This window comes from Otolemur garnettii, unplaced genomic scaffold, assembly GCF_000181295.1.
Source record: "Otolemur garnettii isolate 467f Iridium unplaced genomic scaffold, OtoGar3 scaffold00141, whole genome shotgun sequence".
Taxonomy (NCBI): Eukaryota; Metazoa; Chordata; class Mammalia; order Primates; family Galagidae; genus Otolemur; species Otolemur garnettii.
The window spans coordinates 4,211,254-4,232,399 of record NW_003852536.1 but is presented as its reverse complement, the minus strand read 5'-3'; the positions used below and the strand labels follow the sequence as shown (position 1 = coordinate 4,232,399).

At 36.2% G+C, this 21,146-nt stretch overlaps 1 protein-coding gene across 4 annotated transcripts in view; it reads left to right on the top strand.

Annotated features, from left to right (window-relative positions):
- The window catches only part of SDCCAG8 (serologically defined colon cancer antigen 8), a 227,402-nt gene that overhangs the window by 29,037 nt on the left and 177,219 nt on the right, over window positions 1–21,146 (top strand). For all 4 annotated transcript variants that reach the window (XM_023518537.1, XM_003798811.3, XM_023518539.1 and 1 more), the window contains 3 exons: window positions 1,533–1,673; window positions 12,052–12,116; window positions 14,918–15,106. In XM_023518537.1, the coding sequence (XP_023374305.1) occupies window positions 1,533–1,673; window positions 12,052–12,116; window positions 14,918–15,106 (395 nt within the window). The remainder of the gene's footprint in view (window positions 1–1,532; window positions 1,674–12,051; window positions 12,117–14,917; window positions 15,107–21,146) is intronic.

Sequence of the window (21,146 nt, the reverse complement as noted above, 5' to 3'; positions counted from 1 at the left end):
TGGGAGTCCCCACAGCTCCTTTCTCATATTTGATAATTTGCCATAATAGCTCACAAAATTCAAGGGAATACTTTAAGTGATAGTACTGCTTTATTATAAAGGATCTTATACATGATACAAATAAGTAGCCAAATAAACGAAGAAGTACATTTGGAATTGGGGTGTACCACCCTCCTGGCATGTGGATGCATTCACCAACAAGAAATTCTGACCCCCACCAGAAAGGATTTTTATGGAGGCTTCATTACATAGGTCTGATTGATTAAGTCATTAACAGTTAGTGATTGTCAATCTCTAGTCCTTTTCTCCTTCCTGGATGTTGGGGCATTGAGCTAAAAGTTCTAGTCCTCTAATCCTGGTTTAGTCTTTCTAGTGACCACCTCCTATCCTGAAGCTGTTTAGAGGTGCAGCCACCAGCCATTACATTAGCGTAACAAAGATACTGTCATCACTTTGGAGACTTGAAAGGTCTTAGAATCTCCTGTGTCAAGAATTTGGGACTAAGACCAAATATAACAAAAGGTGCCCCTATGCCGGGATGCAGTGACTCACGCCTGTAATCCCAGCACTCTGGGAGGCAGAGGCAAGTAGACTGCTTGAGCTCAGGAGTTTGAGACCAGCCTGAGTAAGAGTGAGGCGCCTGACTCTAAAAATAGCCAGGCGTGTGGCAGGTGCCTGTAGTTCCAGCTACTTCGGAGGCAGAGGCAAGACCAGTACTTGAGCCCAAGAGTTTGAGGTTGCTGTGAGCTATGACATCACGGCACTATCCCAAGTGCAACAAAGTGAGACTCTATCTCAAAAAACAAACAAAAAAAGGTGCCCCATACGACTCCTACTACTCAGGAAATTATAAGAGTTGTGGGAGCTCTGTGTCAGGAATTGGGGGCAAAGACCAAATATATGTTTTTTATTACATTGTAGACATGGACTCTGGACTTAGGTTGCCAGTGTTCAAGTCCTAGTTCTGCCACTTGTTAGCTACTTCCTATCTCTGTTGTCCATGGCTAGTTACTCTATGTGACTCAGTTTCCTCACGTACAAAATGGAGACAGCAATGGAACCTATCTCATAGAATTTAAGGATTAAATAAGTTAATATATGTAAAGCACATGCAAAACAGTGTTTGACACATAGAAAGGACTATATTTGTTAACAATTATTATTACTCTTAGCCATGCCTCTATGAAATGTATAAAATGAAAGACAAACTAAGAGAAGATTGTGTGTTTTAAAAGTGCGTATCTTTAGAGGAGTAATGGATAATTCCATTTGTTGAATACATTGACATCCATTCCTCTGTCTCATATTTAAATTATTGCCTGTACCTGTAGGAATTTCATTTTGAGTACCAGTTGTAAAATATGACCCTAACAATCTGAAAATGTAAAAGTGATTCTTGACTTATGGTTTAAAAGCATGTGTTGGGATTATTTCCCTCCTGTCATGGCTAAGAATCAGCATTCTATTTGTAAAGTATGCATGTTTATTTAAAGTTGAATATCAATTGCAATTACTGGCACATTTTGTTTTAGGGAAACATGCAGAATTCTTGGATTACAACAGCTGAAGATTGTGAGGTGGATGAAGCTGCCAAGAAACCACATTCCCACGGCAGTGCAGATACTGGCAGAGAAAAATCTGCTGGGGAGGCTGAAAAATGGAAGCGAGAACTGGTTAGTACTTGGATACTTTTCTCTGATGCCTTTGTTTCTTATTTCTTTTTTGCACGTTTTAAAAATTCTGGTAAAACGTACATAACATAAAATTTAGCATTTTAAGTATTTTTAAGTGTAAAATTAATCAGCATTAAGTACATTCACAGTGTTGTGCAATCATCAGTGCTATCCATTTTCAGAACTTTTTCATCATCCCAAACAAAAACTCTGTGCCCTTTAGACAGTAACTTTCCATTCCTCTCCCCCCTTGACCACTGGAATCCTCTATTCTACTTTTTGTCTCTATGAATTACCCTGTTCTAAAGTCTTTGCTGAGGAGAAGATGAAATGCTTAATTCAGGAGTGGATATTAGAGTTTCTGGGTGCCGAAGAAATAGGGCCCTTCTGACTACAGGCATAGGCAGTCGACACCATGGAACTCCCACCAGACCCAGGACCTACCACTGAATAAATTCAGTCCAGAGCAGAGCAACTCCCTGGCTTCGTGGGTGGCAGCAGCCACTGGGATCTCTGCTGACCTGCAAGGAGGGTGAAGCACCCCAACTTGATCCCACTTCTGAGGGTAGGTGGAGAAGTTACCAGGTACATCTTCATAGATCCTACTGCCATCAGCCTAGCTTTTTGGGTTGTGGGGAACTTGCCACAGGGGCCCCAGCTGAGCCTGCTTCTGTATCTGCTGGACAACTTTTTGTTTAAAGCTGACACTAGCAAACTTGCAAGAGACAGTCTCCTGACTATCCTGGGATAGATTTGATAATGTGTCTTAGAGTGGTGCTTACCTGAGTTTTGTTTGTAATGGTTCTTTTACCATCCCTGACATTCCATGATTTTACTGCAGTAAAACATTGACAGGGGAATTGAATGCTGCTATTTATTTACCTAGTAGTATGATGAATGAAAGAGCAGCAACTCCACCAGATAGTGGACTACTGTTTGAACATTAGGCATTTCAATGAGACCTAAAGATGTTGAAAATCTTTAGCTTGTGAGACGAGTTGCAACAAAGAGGCTAGCTACTGCAGATGAAAAATCTTTGCCAAAAATTCAAGAACAAGATATCATTAATTTTAGACAAATTATCTATTATTCTAGTGCTCAAGTTAGAAATCCTGAAGATGGTGACTGCTATTGGGACATTTCAAATGAATTTTTCCATAGGAATCCTTTACATATTATTCCACTGGTTAAAAAATGTGAAGTTACAGTTCTTTTTGGAGCTCAGGGATCTGTAGTGAATATCGTCCAGCACATCATCATGAGTAATGTTACTCACTATGATTTCAAGAATCAGGCATTTGTGTCAGATGTAAGGCCATTTTTACTTAGGTGAACTGAACATTTTACACATAAATGTATCAGTTTGCTGTATCGTCTTTTAACATGGCAGCCTTTGACCAGCATGCTAATTGTGATTGTCCTGCTCTCTCATATGAGGAAGGCAGCCATTCTGATTCTTCATTCATTATCAATATCTCCAGATGGGGCTGAAACCCAAGACTTAGATAGTAATGTAGCCATTGTTCCATCTTTAGTGAGGCACTGTGGGATGGTGAGACTCTAGGATCATTTTACTCAAAAGTCAGAGCAGGTACATGTTGCTGCGCCTTCCTTTTAAAATATTTCTAACAGTTCAGATGATGAACTTGTCATAGAGAGAGTCATGGTTCAGGTACAAGGAGTGCAAACCAGTAAGGGCTTAAATAATGACAGTGATTCTTCTTCAGAAAATTGTGACATTGTTAGGTTTGTTAAACCACTAGTTTAGAGGATCCCAGGACCTGTTGAACTGTCCTCTGATTCTGGGGAGTTAAGTACTTATGAGAAAATGGAGATAGCAAAGACACAAGACCATTCTTAACAATTTCGGTGATAGAGATGTTAGTAGATGTTAATCGCCATGCTCTGCTCTTGGAGAGGATGATCAAATAAATAAAGGTCGTTATGATTCCAGTATAATAGTCAAAGAAAGAAGAGAAACAATTGATCTACATCATTGTCATCTCCCAGGGACCCCAGCTCATCAGCAAAAGGAGACAGGGGATAGTCTGCATGTAGCCATAAACATAGGAAGAGGGGAAGATCGAGAATTTCACATTCACATTTCCAGAGTAGAAGTGGGCAGGAAAATTATAGGAAGCGTCATGGGGAGAAAATAATGGAAGACAAAGGATCCAGAAGCAGGGCGAGTAGCAGACCCAGAGGGAGAGGAAACAAAAAGATCAATAAGTAGAGACAGCATTTGATCAAAAAGAAGGCACACTCTTAAGTAGTGAAAGCACAAGAAGATCAAGGTCTTATAGCAGTGACCATGGCAAAGAATTGCAGAGCAGAAATAGAGATTGTGATTATTTAAGAAATATTTATGGAAGCAGATATAAGTGAGAGTATACTTAGTATAATAGAAATAAGGACAGGGATAGTTACATTCATCTTATAGGAAGAGGGCTCTATCTAGAGCTCCTTATTCCAGATAATCTTCAAGCCCAGAATTTAAATTCAATCCTTTTCTCAAAGAACAAATGCTAGGAAAAAAAAAAAGCACTGTGAAAGAAAATATTATTGCTATGAAAGGCACAGATCAAGGATCCTGTCTAGTAAGAGATCAAGGACTGCATCAACAGGGAAGATGAGAAGTGGAAGCCCTGGGGAAAGGAAAATAAAAACACAGCATTTGGAGGTAATTAGCTTCTATAGTAAAGGACAGTCATTACCAAAACTCTTCATCAAAATTGGAGCGAAACTATGAAAACAAGAGTGACAGCTTTTTAGACAGCCGATGATCAGAAAGACAAAATGCAAGAGGAGAAAAAGAAGGACCTGGAGCCTGAGTGCAGAGATGGTTTATAAGGGAATAGATGCCAGTACAGCCAAACATCACAGAAACAAAAAGAAGCAACACAAGAAGCAGCATGAGAAACACTGGAGATAACCCTTCACTGTCCTCTCTTTAATTGCCATTGGCAGTGACAGTGATAAGGACTCTGAAGAAGACACAGATGTGACAATAATGGGTCTCAAGACTTTATGCAAATGAGTTTTTGGCTCCTTTCTTGGAACCATTTGAAACTAAAGATGTACTTACAATAGAAGATGGATTGGTGTCCTAGACTAGGAGTGTGACATTACCACACTTACTGACAACTTCAATAAAACCAACAAAACTATAGATAATCTTTTACTCCCAGAAGCTTCAGTTATACAAACTCATAACGTAAGAGAAGAGAGCACCTTTGCCTCTGATGTGGAGAACCAGCCCAGTAATGTTGTATCTATTTACAGTGAGCCATCAAGGCAATTGCTATCTTCATGGACATTACTAATGGCAGTGTTTCTTGGTAAAGACTGTGATATGTTTTAAAACTTTCCAAAGCATCTCATTGAGAATTCTGATGACAAGAAACATCTACTATATTCTATTTCAAGCTGACTTTTAGTGAAAACTCTTTTCTCTTTTAAAGTATTTTAAGTGATTTTTGTGTGTGTTAATTTGTAAAAATCATTATTTCTTCAAAAACTATGTGTGTCCTACCTAATCAGAGACATGGACTTTAAGGTGAAGAAAATTATATGGCTAGCAGTTTATTTAAAACTTAGGATCCTTTTTAAATGAAATAAATTTTATAAGTTATTTCATAAAGACATATGGTATTGACATATTTTAAAGATAATCAATAAGTATTTTTGAATTTTTTTAGAGTTATTCTGGAAATGTGTGATGAGCTAGAAGAATCCCTTCAGACAGTCTTTATTTTTCTTCTTAAAAATTTGTATGCTTCAAAACCATTTCTTTAGGTTAAATTGAAGCATTTTAATCTGCAGTTTACCTTGATTTCTACCAAAAAATAAAATGTAATATTTCCTTTACCTACTTGTTCATCTGGACAGCCTGTAAAACAAATGTGTATTCAATAAAAGAAAAAAACAATACTTTAAAGCAGTGATTTTTAACTGGTGTGCCACCAGAAGATCTTAGGTGTGCCATGAAAAGTTTAAAGATCACTAATTAAATTATTTTCAAAAGAAGTTCAAAGCACACTGTTTTTTTACTCTTTTGGGGGTGGGGAGTGGGGGGGAGAGGGTTGACCTAATTTAAGTGTGCCACAGAAGTTTAACTGTATGTGAGTGTGCTGTGAGATTAATAAAAGGTTGAAAAATACTGTTTTAAAACAAAACAAAGTCTTTATCTAATAAGTCTGATGTCTATGGTTTCTCAAGGATAATTTCTCTTGGCTTACCCTGTTCCTTTGAATAACCTATGTTTTCCATTCCTTGTATTCCATGTGATTTTTCTTGTTGAAAATTGAGCATTTCCCTATCATAATATGGTAATTCTGGAAGTCAGATATGGTCTCTTTTCTGGGATTTGCTATCTTTTTTTATTGTTGAAGGCTATAGTAGTCCTTTTGGTTTTGAGACTTCCCTATACTATTGTTTTACAAAGACTGTTCTATGTCATGTGTGATTACTGAAGTCTCTGTTTTAGTAACTCATGTTCAGCTAATGCTCCATAAAGATATCCTTGAATGAAACAAGGCGCTGAAACAAAGAAACAAACATCCCTGTCCCTAACAAATAGAAAGAGAGGGAGGGAGAGAGAATGAACAGCCTCCTCTCCTAGTGTGCAGATAGGCTCTTTGCTGGGCCATTTTAGCTAGTCTTGCTGTGACTCTAGGGATCAGCCATATGTGGAAGCTTAAGGTTTTCTCAGGAATCTTCTGAGCTTGAATCTTCTTAGGCATGCTTGGGGCTTTTTAAATTTTCCTATACACACAGCTGCTTTTGAATGTCCTAATTTCCCCGAGAGTTTAAAATAATTCTATTTTAAGACCAGATGATACTTTTTCAATGCTTTGATCTGTGTAACAGACCTTTTTTCTTTTCTTGCAAGCTGGAAGTTGTCTTTACGTTAAATTCTACATGTCAGACTTGATCAACAGTGATGAAAGAGTAAGGATAATACTGTGAGGAGTGTTCCAGGGAAAGACAGAATGAATCATAGTTCAGGTTCCCATTATCATCTACAGATGTTATTGTTATAGTTTTCTAAAGGTTCTTTCTGCCCCAGTCTTTTTCCTTTTTCAGTCCCTAATCCAAACTTTATTTAGGAAAGAATACCTTTCTTTTAAAACATTTTTAAAAGACTTAGTGGATTGTATCTCTTTTTCCCCCTTGGAATAATTAATGGAGCTACTTAACACCCACAAGGTAAGGCCCAGTCTTCCAAGCCATCCACAATTTGTCTTACACTACCTTTTCTGGACTTATTTTCTCACTCTTCTCCTGCCAGTCTTACAAATCTAACCTGTAGGCACACAGACCACTCACTAGTTGCTACTTCCTAAACTTAGTACCCACTATTTTGTCTTTGAAGAACTAGCTTTGGTTTATGGAATCTTCCCTACCTAAAATGTTCCCTCACTTCCTTTTTCTGCATCCAAATTCCTTTTTCTTATATGTCTTTCCCTAGTATTGTCTTTATGTCTGTTATAAATTTACCTTTTTTCCCCAATTTATGTCAGAGGTCAATCTCTTCATTTGTGTGTTCTCCATCCCAAATGTTTCTTACTTTTTTCAAGGGTTTCTCTATTGCACTTATCTCTTCTTTCTCTTGTACCTTTTCTCCCTCTTGACTGGTTTATTTTTAACAGAGTATGTTCTTTAAGAGCTCACATCTTAAAGTAAACAGAAAATAGATACTTTTGACCCTAACCAACTACCTTAGTCCCTTCCAACTACCATTTTACTTCTTAGCTCTCTTTCACTCCAAAACTTTTCTAAATAGTTGTTCCAATAATAGGGAAAGACGAAAAAGTAATTATGATTCAGGAAAAGGAAGTGAGGAGGCATGCATTCAGGGAAAGTAGAACCACAGACAACATTTGAACTAAACCTTGCAGACTAGAAACATTTCAATAGGTAGAGAGATTATTGAAATGACAGAAATAGAATTCAGAATATGGATGGCAAATAAGATGAATGGAATGGAGGTAAAGATGGAAAAAGAAGTCCAGAAATGGTCTCAAGAAATTAGTGAAATTAAAGACAAGTCACCAAGGATCTGGATATAGCAGAGCTTAAGGAATTGAAAGACACATTCAAGGAGGTTCAAAACACATTAGAGAGCCTCAGTAATAGAGTAGAACATGGAGGAGAAAGAATTTCAGAAATTGAAGAAGACAATGTATTTGAACCAACTCAGTCAATTAAAGAGGTTGAAAAACGGGACTAAAAGTTCCCTGAGAGAGATATGGGATTACTCTAAAAGATTGAACATTCAAATTATAGTGATTTCTGAAGGAAAGGAAGGTGGTCCTAAAGGCACAGAATCTGTACTTCAAGATGTCATGTGAAGAATTTCCCAAGCATTGTGAGAGACCCAGAAATCCAAGTACTAGAAAGTCTCAGAACCCCATCATGACTCCGTTCAAACAAAGCATCTCTTAGACACATGGTAATTAATTTGGCTAAAGTCAAAATGAAAAAGAAAGTCCTGCAAGTGGCCAGACATAAGCAATTTCTTACCTACAAGGGTGACAAGGGGCTTTTTAGCTGAAACTTTTCAAGCCAGAAGAGGGTGACCACCTATCTTTAACTTCCTTAAACAACACAATTTCAGCCTAGGATTCTGTATCTTGCTGAACTAAGTTTCATATTTGACAGAGAAATCAAATACTGACATCCAAATATTGAGGAATTTCACAAGACCAGCTCTGTTCTTCAGATCTGTTCTTCACATTGACTAGCACAATGTAACATCAGCAAAGTAAACACCCAGAAACTAGTGGACAAAGCCTAGCTACCACAATGGTTCAAGGGATAAGACTAAACAATAGACCTCCACAAAACAACACAAACAGAAGTCTGTCATACCTATCAGTTCTCTCAGTAAATGTGAATGGCTTGAATTCCCTACTGAAGAGGCACAGGCTGACTGACTAATAAAAAGATATGCCAAATATATGTTGTCTTTAAGATTCACATCTAATCTCTTAGGCTAAAACTAGACTCAGGGCGAAAGGAAGGAAAACAGTACTTCAGGTAAATAGAAATCAGAAAAAAGCAGGGGTTGTAATCTTATTTGCAGATACAATTGGATTTAGACCAACAAAAAGAAGAAAGACAAAGATGGACACTATATACTTGTTAAGGGAACAATGCAACAGTCCTCCAAAATTGATCATATCTTAGGGCACAAATCAAACTTCAGCATCTTTTAAATGTAAATTATCTCCAGTAGAAATCTTCATATTTACATAAAGTCGTGGAAACTAAATAACCTTTTGCTTTATCTCAAGTAAGAGCTAAAGAAGGAAATCATTAAATTTCCTGAACAAAGTGACAAGCCACAAGCTACCAAAACCTTGGGATCCTGCAAAGGCCTTCCTAAGAGGGAAATTTATAGCATTAAATTTCCACGTCCAGAAAACAGAAAAAGAGCAAGTCAGCAGCCTAATGGACCACCTCAAGGAGTTGGAAAAGGAAGAACATTCTAATCCCAAACCTAGTAGAAAAAAAGAAATAACCAAAATTGATTAGAATTAAACGATATTGAAGACACAAGAATAATTCAGAAGATCAGTAAAACAGAGTCGGTTCTTTGAAAAGATTAATAATATTGATAAACCCTTGGCCAACTAACCAGAAATAGAAAATTAAGATGTCTAATAGCCTTAATAAGAAACAAAAATGGGGAAATAACAATAGATACCACAGAGATTAAAAATCACACCAATTACTATAAAAAACTCTATGCCCAGAATTTTGAAAACATAGCAGAAATGGACCAATACCTGGAATCACACCATCTTCCTAAACTCAATCAGAAAGAATTAGAAAAAAATTAAAAAAAAATTTTTTTGAGACAGAGTTTCATTATGTCACCCTGGGTAGAGCACTTTGGCATCACAGCTCATAGCAATTTAAAACACAGGGGCTTAAACAATCCTCTTGCCTCAGCCTTCCAAGTAGATGGGACTATAGGCACCACCACAATGCCCAGCTATTTTTAAGACTAGGTCTTGCTCTGGCTCAGGCTGGTCTCGAACCTGTAAACTCAGGCACTCCACCTGCCTTGGCCTCCCAATTGCTAGGATTACAGGCGTGAGCCACCGTGCCCAACCCAAGAATTAGGAATTTTGAATAGACCAATATCAAACACCAAAATTGCAACAACAATTAGAAATGTTCCCAAAAAGAAAAGCCTCAGACAAGATAGTTTCACGCAAGAATTGTCTTTTTTGTGTATTTGCAATGATTTCCTTACTGGTTTTCCTTTTCCCACATTTCAAGAGTGATTTAAGAATCAGTTCTGATAAAGTTCGCAGTGGCTATCCAGTGCCTCTTCTATAGGGAGACTGCATGTGTCATGTACCCCAAATGAAAGCATTAATATTTTTAGTCTTCTCATGGCCCAGCCTTCCTGTTTGGCCCATCTCTAACCACTGTTCCACATAGCATTTTATATTCTAGTGATACTCATCTACTTGTCAAAATGTATAGCATGCTTTCTTTAGCCTCTGTGCCTTGTGGTCTGTTTGGAATTATGCTCCAAGTCTTAATATCTCCACTTTGAAGCCTTTATTTCTCTTTATCTGAATAAGGAGTCCCTGCCTCTCTCATTTCATTTTAACTTCCATATACCTCCCTAGAACAATTATATGTACAATTGATCCTTGAACAACATGGGTTTAAACTGTGCAGGTCTACGTGTATATTTTTAATAAGTATATTGGAAATTTTGGAAATTTTTTTGAAATTTGTGACAGTTTGATAAAATTTGCAGAAGAGGCTGTTGCCTATGGTTCAGTGTGTAGGGCGCCGGTCCCATATCCCGAAGGTGGCAGAAGGTGGCAGATTCAAACCCGGCCCTGGCCAAACTGCAACAAAAAAATAGCCGGGTGTTGTGGCGGGTGCCTGTAGTCTCAGCTACTCGGGAGGCTGAAGCAAGAGAATCACCTAAGCCCAAGAGCTAGACGTTGCTGTGAGCAGTGTGATCCTGCCACAGCACTCTACTGAGGGCGAGAAAGTGAGACTCTGTCTCAAAAAAAAAAAAAAAAATTTGCAGAAGAATCACATATCTAGAAATATTGAAAAAATTAAGAAAATCTAAGTATGCCATTAATACATAATATATATATGTAGATACTACTCCATTTTATCATTCACTACCATAAAATATACAAAATCCATTAATATAAGAAGTTAAGATTTACCAAAAGTTATGCACACAGAGACTTATAGACCATATGTGGTACCATTCACAGTTGAAGGAAATGTAAATAAATATAAAGAGGTCGTATTAAATCATAACTACATAAAACTAATGATAGTAGTAGATACTATACTATATTAATTTCATAGCCACCTTCTTTTGTTATAGTGGACGTTCAAATATTTCAATTATCTGCTTGCCACTAATCATTCGTTTCAACAGTTTGTCTCTCCATAAATTGCGTATCACAGTAAGAAGGGATCTTTAATGGTTCTCATGTAGTTTTCATTGTGTTTATTACAACACTGTATACCTTGAATAATATAATGGGACCTATATGAAGCATTGTTTTCTTTTCTCTAGCTTACTTCATTGTAAAAATACTCTATATAGTATATGTAACACACAAAATATGTGTTAATTGACTGTTTATGTTACCAATAAGGCATCAGTAGGCTACTAGTAATTAAGTTTTAGGGGAGTCAAAGGATATATACAGATTTTCAACTGTGTGGGTGTCAGTATCCTGAGCTCCTGTGTCATTATTGAAGATTCAATTACAATTGAAATTGTTCATTTGTCTTTCTATTTCTTTCTACAATATTATATAAATTCCTTGAGGTTCAAAGTGCCTTCATTTTACATACTCAATAAATATTTATTGAATGGGAGGGTGGAGGAAGAAAGTCAAAACATTGTTGAACGAAAGACTAGTTAGATACATGCGGAGGCTCTTAGATAATTCATCAGTTTGGTGTATCATCAGGTGCTTCATAAGGTCACTTTTTATCATTCATTCAAACACATTTATAGTATGTCAGATATACAGGAGCCATAATGAGGAATCCAACAAGATTCGATTTTTGCCTTTATCAACCTTATAGATTACACCTTTTATTCCCACGGTCACATTTTTAGGGATGTATGTAATTTTGAAGGGAAAATTTGTCAGTAATAGCTGTTTTATGACTTACTAGTCTTTGCAGGCATTTTCTCAGTAACAATAGAAAATTTGGGGTGAATAAAGGAAAATGTCTCCTGAGAGGACACACTGTTTTTTTCTCTTGGGTAAAAAAAAAAAAGTAAGTTTAATATTAATAATTAAAATTTGCTTACAAAGCATAGGACTTAGAGAAAATGTACTGTTTTTTTTCTTTTTTGTAGGAGAGGTTAAAGCTTACCTATGAGGAAAAGAGTGCAATCCAGGAATCCCAATTAACATTTTTGAGGTAAATTTAACTCATACATTTATAGCCTTACTAAACCCATAATAATCTTGAAAAATATTTGAATGTTTGCTGAACTGTCACTTTTAATCAGTATCAAAATTACTTGATGATATTTTATATACAATATAAAAAAATTTCCTCAGGTTATAAAAGGCTAAAGGAGCATAAAATTTTAAGTACTTTTCCAAATTCTGTTTCTGTAAGCTAATTTATAAATTTTAACCTTTCATCACTTGCAAAACATTTGCTTTTTTCTCATAGAAATAAGAATCACTAGTTGCTCTTATAGAAATTATGTTTTGAAAATAAAATATAACTTGAAAGCAAAGTACTCTACTTTTCAAATCACAAGCAAGTTTTTTTCCTCTATAGATAATCTTCAACTAATTTAAAATTGCAATAATAGTATAATTGCACATGAACTTTGTGGCCACTCTGTAAAATGTGTAGAAAATGACACCAAGAATTAACAAACTTTTTTATTAAAGGTTATTTTAAAATAGTCATAATAGGCCAGGCGCATTGGCTTAGGCCTATAATCCTAGGACTTTGGGAGGCTGAGGCAGGAGGATCCCTTGAGCTCAGGTGTTTGAAACCAGCCTGAGCAAGAGTGAGACCCCATCTCTACTAAAAATAGTAAAAATTAGGTGAACATTATAGTCCCAGCTACTTGGGATGCTGGGGGAGGAGGATCACTTGAACCCAGGAATTTGAGGTTGGTGTGAGGTAGGCTGATGCCACTATATTTTAGCCTGAGCAACAGAGTTAGACTCTGTCTCAAAAAATAAATAAGTAAAGTGGTAATTATTTTCAAATTAAATAAACTTGAAAATATTTTTATAATTTTATTTTAATAAGTCCAATTTGAAATAAGTTTTGAAATCTTCCAGGTTATATTCTATCTAGAGATATAACCAGAATAATACTAAGAACCAGCGCTCAAAGCTTTCATTACAGAAGTTGTTGTTCATCTTTTTAAAAAATACTTTTATGGTTTTCTAATAGATTGCTCTGATTAGTTTTAAGATTTCTGTGAAGATTTTTGTTTTTACAAAAAGAAACCCAACTTTTAAAAAATGGTCTCGCTTTTTTCCTTTTTATTTTATCTGATTTGTGTTGTGATTTGATTCTTTAGTTTTTAATATATTTCTAGGTCATTATACTTAGGGGAATGTGACGTAGTTTGTCTCATTCAGAATTCAAATATACCATCTTTAATTATGTTAAAATATCAACTTGCAATGATCTAGACTCGATCCTTCTGTTTCTTCATTTTCTTTAAGCCTAATTTAAGGTTATTTTAAGGCACAGTTTTTTAAAGAAAGAAACAAAATCATTCTTCTCAGAAACTCTGGCTCTTAGGTAACTATTTCTTTTTCGATTTCCAGCAACCAAATCTACTTAAGTGTTTTGAGTTTGGACCTGACAGAAATTAATAATAAGGACCACTTGACTTAAGAATGTGCTTCCAAAATTCTTTCTTTTTATAAAGCCTTTGAGTGAATGTCAAACTTTCTCCACATGATATTGAGAGAGAGAAAAAGAAAAAAAAACACAACACTTTTTATGTTAGAGATATTAATTTAGGGATAGGACAGAAATAGCTCCTCGGTTCTTCCCCTGCCCACTCCTACCCCCAAACTTCAGATTGTCATTAGCTTTTTTTTTTGGCAGAGTGCCTGTGGATCTTTTCCATCACCCCTAGAAATGGAAACTGGGAAATCCCAACAGTTGAAGTGACGTCTGACAGCCAGGTGTCGGTTGTTGGCTTTGTCAGACTTAGACAGCTATAGACCCTTGAGCATAGAAACTCTGACAATAGGGAGTACAATGGGCTGGAGATAAAGTACCTGCCTTCCAAAATCTCCTCTTTGAGCTAGGAAGTTGATTTTTTAAAAAAATACATGCTGTAGAAAAGAGACATCTCAGTGAGAAAGCTCAGTCACCAAGTTGACTTGACCACAGTTTTAGTGGGAAAGAAGAAAATACAACCCACATCTTGGTCACTTAATGCTTAAAAAGTCAACTTGGAAAAAACCCCACACAGGGGTAAGCCCATAAAGTAAAAACAAACAAAACTATACATGCACACACCCATTTTTCACCCCCTTTTTTAGCAAACTGCATGTTTCCAGCTCATATCTGCTACTATTGAAATATGAGTGGCCAAGTTCTATATAACTTCTTTTATAGCCCATTCTCTTTTGAAACAGATCTTTGTAGAATTTTGTGGTGAGATAATTTTTTTTTATCTTCTTCATGGACAAAAACTAGCCAATAATAAATTAGTTATGGATAAACTAATTTACATAAACTCATACTCTATGTAAACTTATACTTTACATAAACTTGTACTCTATAAATTTTGAGGAATTACTACTTTAAATAGCATATTAACCTCCTTTCAAGTATATTATATTATATTGCCCCTATCCCTTTATTAAGAGAAACTGTTTAGGATTAACATTTGGAGTTTTATTTTTGTTTTGTGGATTATATGTTATTAATAAAGGTCAGATTGTATGAAAGAGAACCAGTGTCGGAGACAGACTCTAATCTATATTAAAATCCTACGAGAACCTTAGTTAATTGTTTAATGTATTCAAGTCTCATTATATTCAATGTGTCAATTAGGATAATCACATCTAAGTTTCGGGTTTCTGCTAAATTATTAAGATATCATATGTAAAGCATAAGGTACACACCCATAATGGCAGTAAAAGTTAACATCATGATGATTTATTTGAAATTAGTATACTGTTACTTGGCCATTTCCTAGAATTTTTTTTCCTTCTTTGTAGGAAAGACTTAGCTGAATATCAGAAAAACTATGAAGATCTTAAAGAACGACTAAGGCATAAAGAATCTCTTCTTGCTGCTAATATTTCCAAACGTGTTGGTGGTCTTTGTTTGAAATGTGCTCAGCAGGAAGCTGTGCTCTCCCAAACCCATAATAATGTTCACATGCAGACCATTGAAAGACTGACTAAGTGAGTATGCTTCCATGCACAGTCTCTGGCAACATGGAAAAAGTGTGACTTTAAAGGGGCATTGTGTTCTTTTTATCCCTATGCTAAAGAATGTGATTAATGTTAAGCTTCAAATAAAATGGATTTTAAAATATTCCTTCCTTGTAGATTCCTTGAAGACAAAATAGGTAGGTTCTGCCAACTGCGGGTAATCACGTCACTTTAAACAAATAGTTTATCTCTGGGGTTCAGTTAGAGAATTGAACTAGATAATCTGTACAGTTCTCTCTTGTTCAAGAACAGATTACAAATAACAGCATTATTCTTAATGAAACAGTGGATAGGAATTTCTTTGATTTTGCCATATTGTGGATTTCCCCGCTATAGTTTAGGTAGAATGAGTTATTACCACATCTCCATCATGTGTCTGTTGTAACAACCTTTTTGGAAAGGTTTCAGGCCTGGTTTCACAAAAGACAACTTTTCTATGGCTGAGGATGGGGATGGTGGGGGGAGAATGGTCTCTGTGCAGTCAAACCTCTCTACTAATGATAATCTGCAATTGTCACCACTCCCCAGGGCTAGCATTGCTGCCTCAGCTCCACCTCAGATCATCATGAGATTCTCATAAGGACAGTGCGAGGTAGATTCCTTGTGTATGCAGTTTATAGTAGGGTTCATGCTCCTCTGACAGTCTAATGCTGCTGCCTGTCTTACAGGAGGTGGAGCTCAGGCAGTAATGTGAGTGATGCAGGATGGCTGTAAATACAGAAGAAGCATTGCTAGTTTGCTGCTGCTCACCTCCACATGGAGAGGATCAGGCATGACTTGGAGATAGGCAATGGGTGGGGGGCGAGGACTGAAGTGTTATAAAAAATACTGTGAGTGTAGTAAAGTGGTGGTCCATGGCCTGGGGCTGGGGGCAACAGTATTATAAAAAGTAGTGTGAGTGAAGTAAAGAAAGATCCACTGTATTCCAGTATTAATAATTGAGAGTTGACTAGGGACAAGTTACAAATTAGCTTTTATGTTGTTGAAATTTATATTTAGGCTGAAGTGCTACAATTCTCTGCGTATATCTATTTTTTTTTCTATTTTCACTATGCCAGAGGAAGCCTTTTCCTGTGAAAATTTTATTCAGTCGAAGTTGAGAATTGCGATGTAGTGTATAACTCCATGGCGGTTTATGGTGTGTGTTCTTCCAGGTCTTCTACTTTTCTCTATGCTCAAGGTCACTTCTCTCTGTCCTGCTCTTTTAAATAACCCAACCATCACTTCTTTTAGAAGTAATCTCTCGCCAGCCCTGCCCTATTTTGTCCTCAACTCACTTTGACTTCTTTCTTCTGTAATCTTACAATATACAGTGTACACATGGAGACAGCAACTGTGTGTTGTTTATTTCTGTAGCCCCTGTTCCCAACAGAAGGGCTGGCCTGTAGTAGAGTAAATGCTTCCTGTTCACATGATAAGGCATTTTGGCCTTTACTGTTGTCGGACATCATCCAGTTGGACCTGATATAGCAAAGTGCAGTGACTGTGACCGTTAAAGTCAGACCAGTTTTGCTCTATGTCTTGACCTTCAACAAATTACATACTTCTTTTCTCTACGTAGAAAAATATTTGAAAGAATAAGCACCAAATATTTAACAGTGACTATCACTGTGGTGTAAGAAGGCATTGAAATTGACAGTGCGTGTCAGATAGGCCTTTAACCATATTAGTAACTAATTTTGAAAGGAGAATGTAATGAAAAATTAATTTTAAAAAAGAAAAAAGCATATTCAAAGTCACACAGATAAAAAGAGAGTTTAAAAGTAGGTCATTGAACAAAACTGATTAACCAAAAGCATACTGCTTTTCATAGTATCCTTCCAGATCATGAGAAAAATATTTTAAGCTATAGTATTTATATTGATTCCACATCTGGCAGTCATTGAGAAATTAGATTCTTGCTCAGTTATGCACTCCTTTGTCTCTCTCCTGCATTTGAGCTCTTAGCCTCTTCAAGTACATGTCAACCTTCCTAGTTCAATTTTCTGCTTTGTCAGCATATCACATCCTGTTCTGCTTTAATAACAGAAAACAGGGAAAGGTTTCTGCTTTTATTTTCAATGAAAATTTTTATCCGTATGATTCCTTTGGCCTAAGTTGGTGTTCAACTTATTAAGGCAGACTGCTGAATATTGAGTGCTTGCTGACTTTAAAGAGTGTCTGATACTTTATGGATTTGGATTTCTAGTTTTGCATGTAGTTCAAATCCTGACCCTTTAATAAACTTTTATCAAAATACTTCCTGCATGATTTTAATATAGAATTAAAAATGCATACCTTAAATGTGATAAATCAAAACAATTTCCTGACTTAGTTTGGAAATGTGGCCTAGCTTTTAGCTCACTTGTTGCATCTTTCAGCGTTTACTGTTTTGAAGATATGACCCAAGAATGACGTGCAGTTGACGTGGACAGGATCGGGCATGACTCGGAGAGCAGACTACCTGTATGTTATGATGTTTCCTTAGGGCCTCAGGGACTTTGGAGAGTATATTTAACAACTGCTGATGGTGTTTGGTATATTTTTAAAGTTGATTTGAAGTCTTCTTTTTGTTTTTGAACTTCTGTCACTCAGGCCTTTTTATGCCATGGGGTGGGTAAGAGTAACAGTAACCTCTTTTTCTTGCTTAATGATCAAAATACCTTAATGGTGATCATGATGGAGCTGCTTTATATTAAATTCCTTCCTGTAGCTCACAATACCTTGGAGAAGTTTCTGTGTACTTTTCAAAAAAGAGAAATGATTACCAGAGTACTATTCTGGGTCTTCAGTCCAGCTTGCGACTTTCGGGTGGATCACTGGCAGTGTTCTGTGTAGTTGGCTTTGAAAGACTACAGCAGGACCGTCCCAGAAATGAGGAACAAAGAAATGTTGTAGTCAGCCTGCTAAGCATTCTTTTTAAAAAACAGAAGTAATCATGCTTATTAATAATGTTAGTAATTCTTAAAATTGATAACAATTCTGGAATAATTTAGGAGTTGAAAGGCATTTCTTAGGCATTGCATATTTCAAGATAAAGCTCACACCAATACATGAAACCAACATTCTCTTTTGCTTATTTTAAATACTTGGCAGAGCTTATTTAGGGACTTTCTCAGTCGTTTCGCTCTGATTGTTGCACTAAGTTCCTGAAATGTTACATGCTCGTTAGTGTGTGTAAGTGCATGCTTTTTCATCCCAGAACTGACATTCATACTCTTTACATCATCTTTCTGCTTCAGCTGCTCTTTTGTCTGGATCTTGGAATGTTGCAGGGTTAATGCTTTGTTGCTGGCTTTGCTTCAAGAAATTCCTTGATTACTTTCATTAAAATATTCTTATGATGTTTTAAGCTCTCATGTAACTTTTGCCACGGAAGATGATAATTTGGAGAACTTCCCTCTCCCCTCATATTAATATATCATGTGTCTGTACAACTTCCCCTGTGAGAGCCTCACTCAGGCCTGGCTCTGGGCTGCCCCTGTGGGCTGCAGTCTGATGCAAAACCATCACTGGTGCTGGAATTGACTGTTTTTAAAGGGCAGATCATGAATAACACTATTTGATTCAGGGGCAAGTGTGGGGCTGAAATATGGCAGATCAATCAAGAGGGTGACATCCAGGGCAGTGCCTGTGGCTCAGAGGAGAAGGGCACCGGCCCCATAAGCTGGAGGTGATGGGTTCAAACCCAGCCTCGGCCAAAAACTGCAAAAAAAAAAAAAAAAAAAAAAAAAAGAGGGTGACTTCCAGAGGAATGGAGCAGGAAGCACGGTCTTGTGTTGAAGAGAAGGGGCTGCCAGTCCAACCAGGGCCTTTATTATTTTTATTGTTATTTTTTTGAGTGCTTGCTATTTGGTATATTGGCTGGCTAAGTTAAAACAAAATGACCAAAATGATCAAAATTTAGTGACTAAGTAGATAATCCTAAATTGCCAAAATAGCTATCCGCAGACTTCCCACATGGGCTAAGGGCTGCCTTGATGCATGTAGTACATTTATCTTATGGAAAGTTGGAGTGTATCAGTCCAATGGTTATACAGACTTTTAGTTTAATCATTTTGTGGTCTGTTAATGATGAGCTGAATAAGACATCTATATTTTGGGGTTTGTTTTTGATGATTTTCTGTGGTTCAGTCGTCTAAATTTGGTGAACTTACATTCTGAAAAGTTTTTGAATCAGAGCAACTGTTTATTTTTGAATTCTAAATTGTCAAATGACTTTTCAGTTTATACCATAAAATGTAAGAACTGAGAGGCTTCAGCTTTGTTGGTGTCTTCCTATAGCAAATTTCTTATTTATTCATTTGTTCTTTTCTTGTTTATTTCATTGAGCATCTGCCATGTGGCAAAGACTACTTTTGGCAAGAAGGTAACCTGAGAGGACATTGACCGTATTAAGCACAGGTCTCCTGTAAGAAGCAAATTTGTTAGATTTTGATCCTGTTGTGATTTGTATGCAGTCTGTAAATACTGAGTGTTTTTTTTTTCATTCTTTTTACTTGGAACTTTGGCTTTGGTGATAGCACAGTATCAGGAACAGATAAGAATATTATTGAATAGCTTTTGCTTTTCAGGAACTCTTAGAACTTGTAAAAAGTTGACTAGATGTTGCCTACATTGACTTGTTATCCTTAAAGAATAAAGTTTTTCTTAGGCTATAACTAGGTGATAGCTTTCATATGAAAGCTATAAATTAGTTTCATAATAGGGTTGTGTACATTGGATACTTTTTCTTCCATTCTTGTGATACTTTGCTAAGAATATTTTCCAGCTCCATCCATGTAAACATGATGGAGGTAAAGTCTCCATCTTTCTTTATGGCTGCATAGTATTCCATGGTGTACATATACCACAGTTTATTCATCCATTTGTGGATCAATGGGCACTTGGGCTTCTTCCATGACCTGGCAATTATGAATTGGGCTGCAATAAACATTCTGATACAAATATTTTTTGTTGTAATGTGGTTTTTGGTCTTCTGGATATATACCTAATAAAAGAATTGCAGGATCAAATGGCAGGTCTATTTTTAGTTCTCTAAGTGTTCTCCAGACATCTTTCCAAAAGGAACATATTAGTTTACATGGCCCACCAGCACAGAAGTGTTCCCTTTTCTCCACATCCATGCCAGCATCTGTGATTTGGGGATTTTGTGATATGGGCTAATCTTACTGGAGTTAGGTGATATCTCAAAATAGTTTTGATTTGCATTTCTTTGATGATTAAGGATGGTGAGCATTTTTTAATATATCTGTAGGTCATGCACCTATCTTCTTTAGAGAAATTTCTCTTCAAGTCCCTTGCCCACCCGAGATGGGATCACTCATTGTCTTCTTACTAATACGTTTGAGTTCTCTGTAGATTCTGGTTACGTCTTTCAAGGGTACAAGTGAATCTTTCTAAAAGTAGCATATAGACATCTTAACGCAATAACTAAGAGAATGACATTAAGGCTATGTTAGGCAGTTTGATGAAAATATTTCAGATTGTATGTGAAAATACCACACTGTACCCCATGATTGCATTAATGTACACAGCTATCATTTAATAAAATAAAAAAGAATAAAGCTTTTCTTTAGTGCTAGAATCACAGGTCCTAGATGGATTACATATCCTCAATAAAACTAATCCCCTTTAATGTTATAGGGCATTTTTGAAAAGGCAAATAAATACAAATTTAATTTTTTTTGCATTTAATTTATTTTTTACTTTATAAGAAAGCTTAAATCTTGCTTTGATTCTTTTACTTTTCATTTAGTCATTGATTATATTTGATCAAAACTATTTTCTTTTTACATTTCCTTTAGAATAAAAAAACTATATCATTTTTTACCAATCTAAAACAAATAATTTGGGAAACTCTAAAGTGAATATCACCATGTTCCCATTAATTTTATGATTTTTGTGCTAATTTATTCTTATTTTAAACAAAAAGTGCTTTTATGCAACTGCTAAGAATTGTAGCTTTGTTTAGTATTAAATGTTTCTTAAAAATGTGGCTGCTTTCCAAATACCATGAATAGTTTAAATT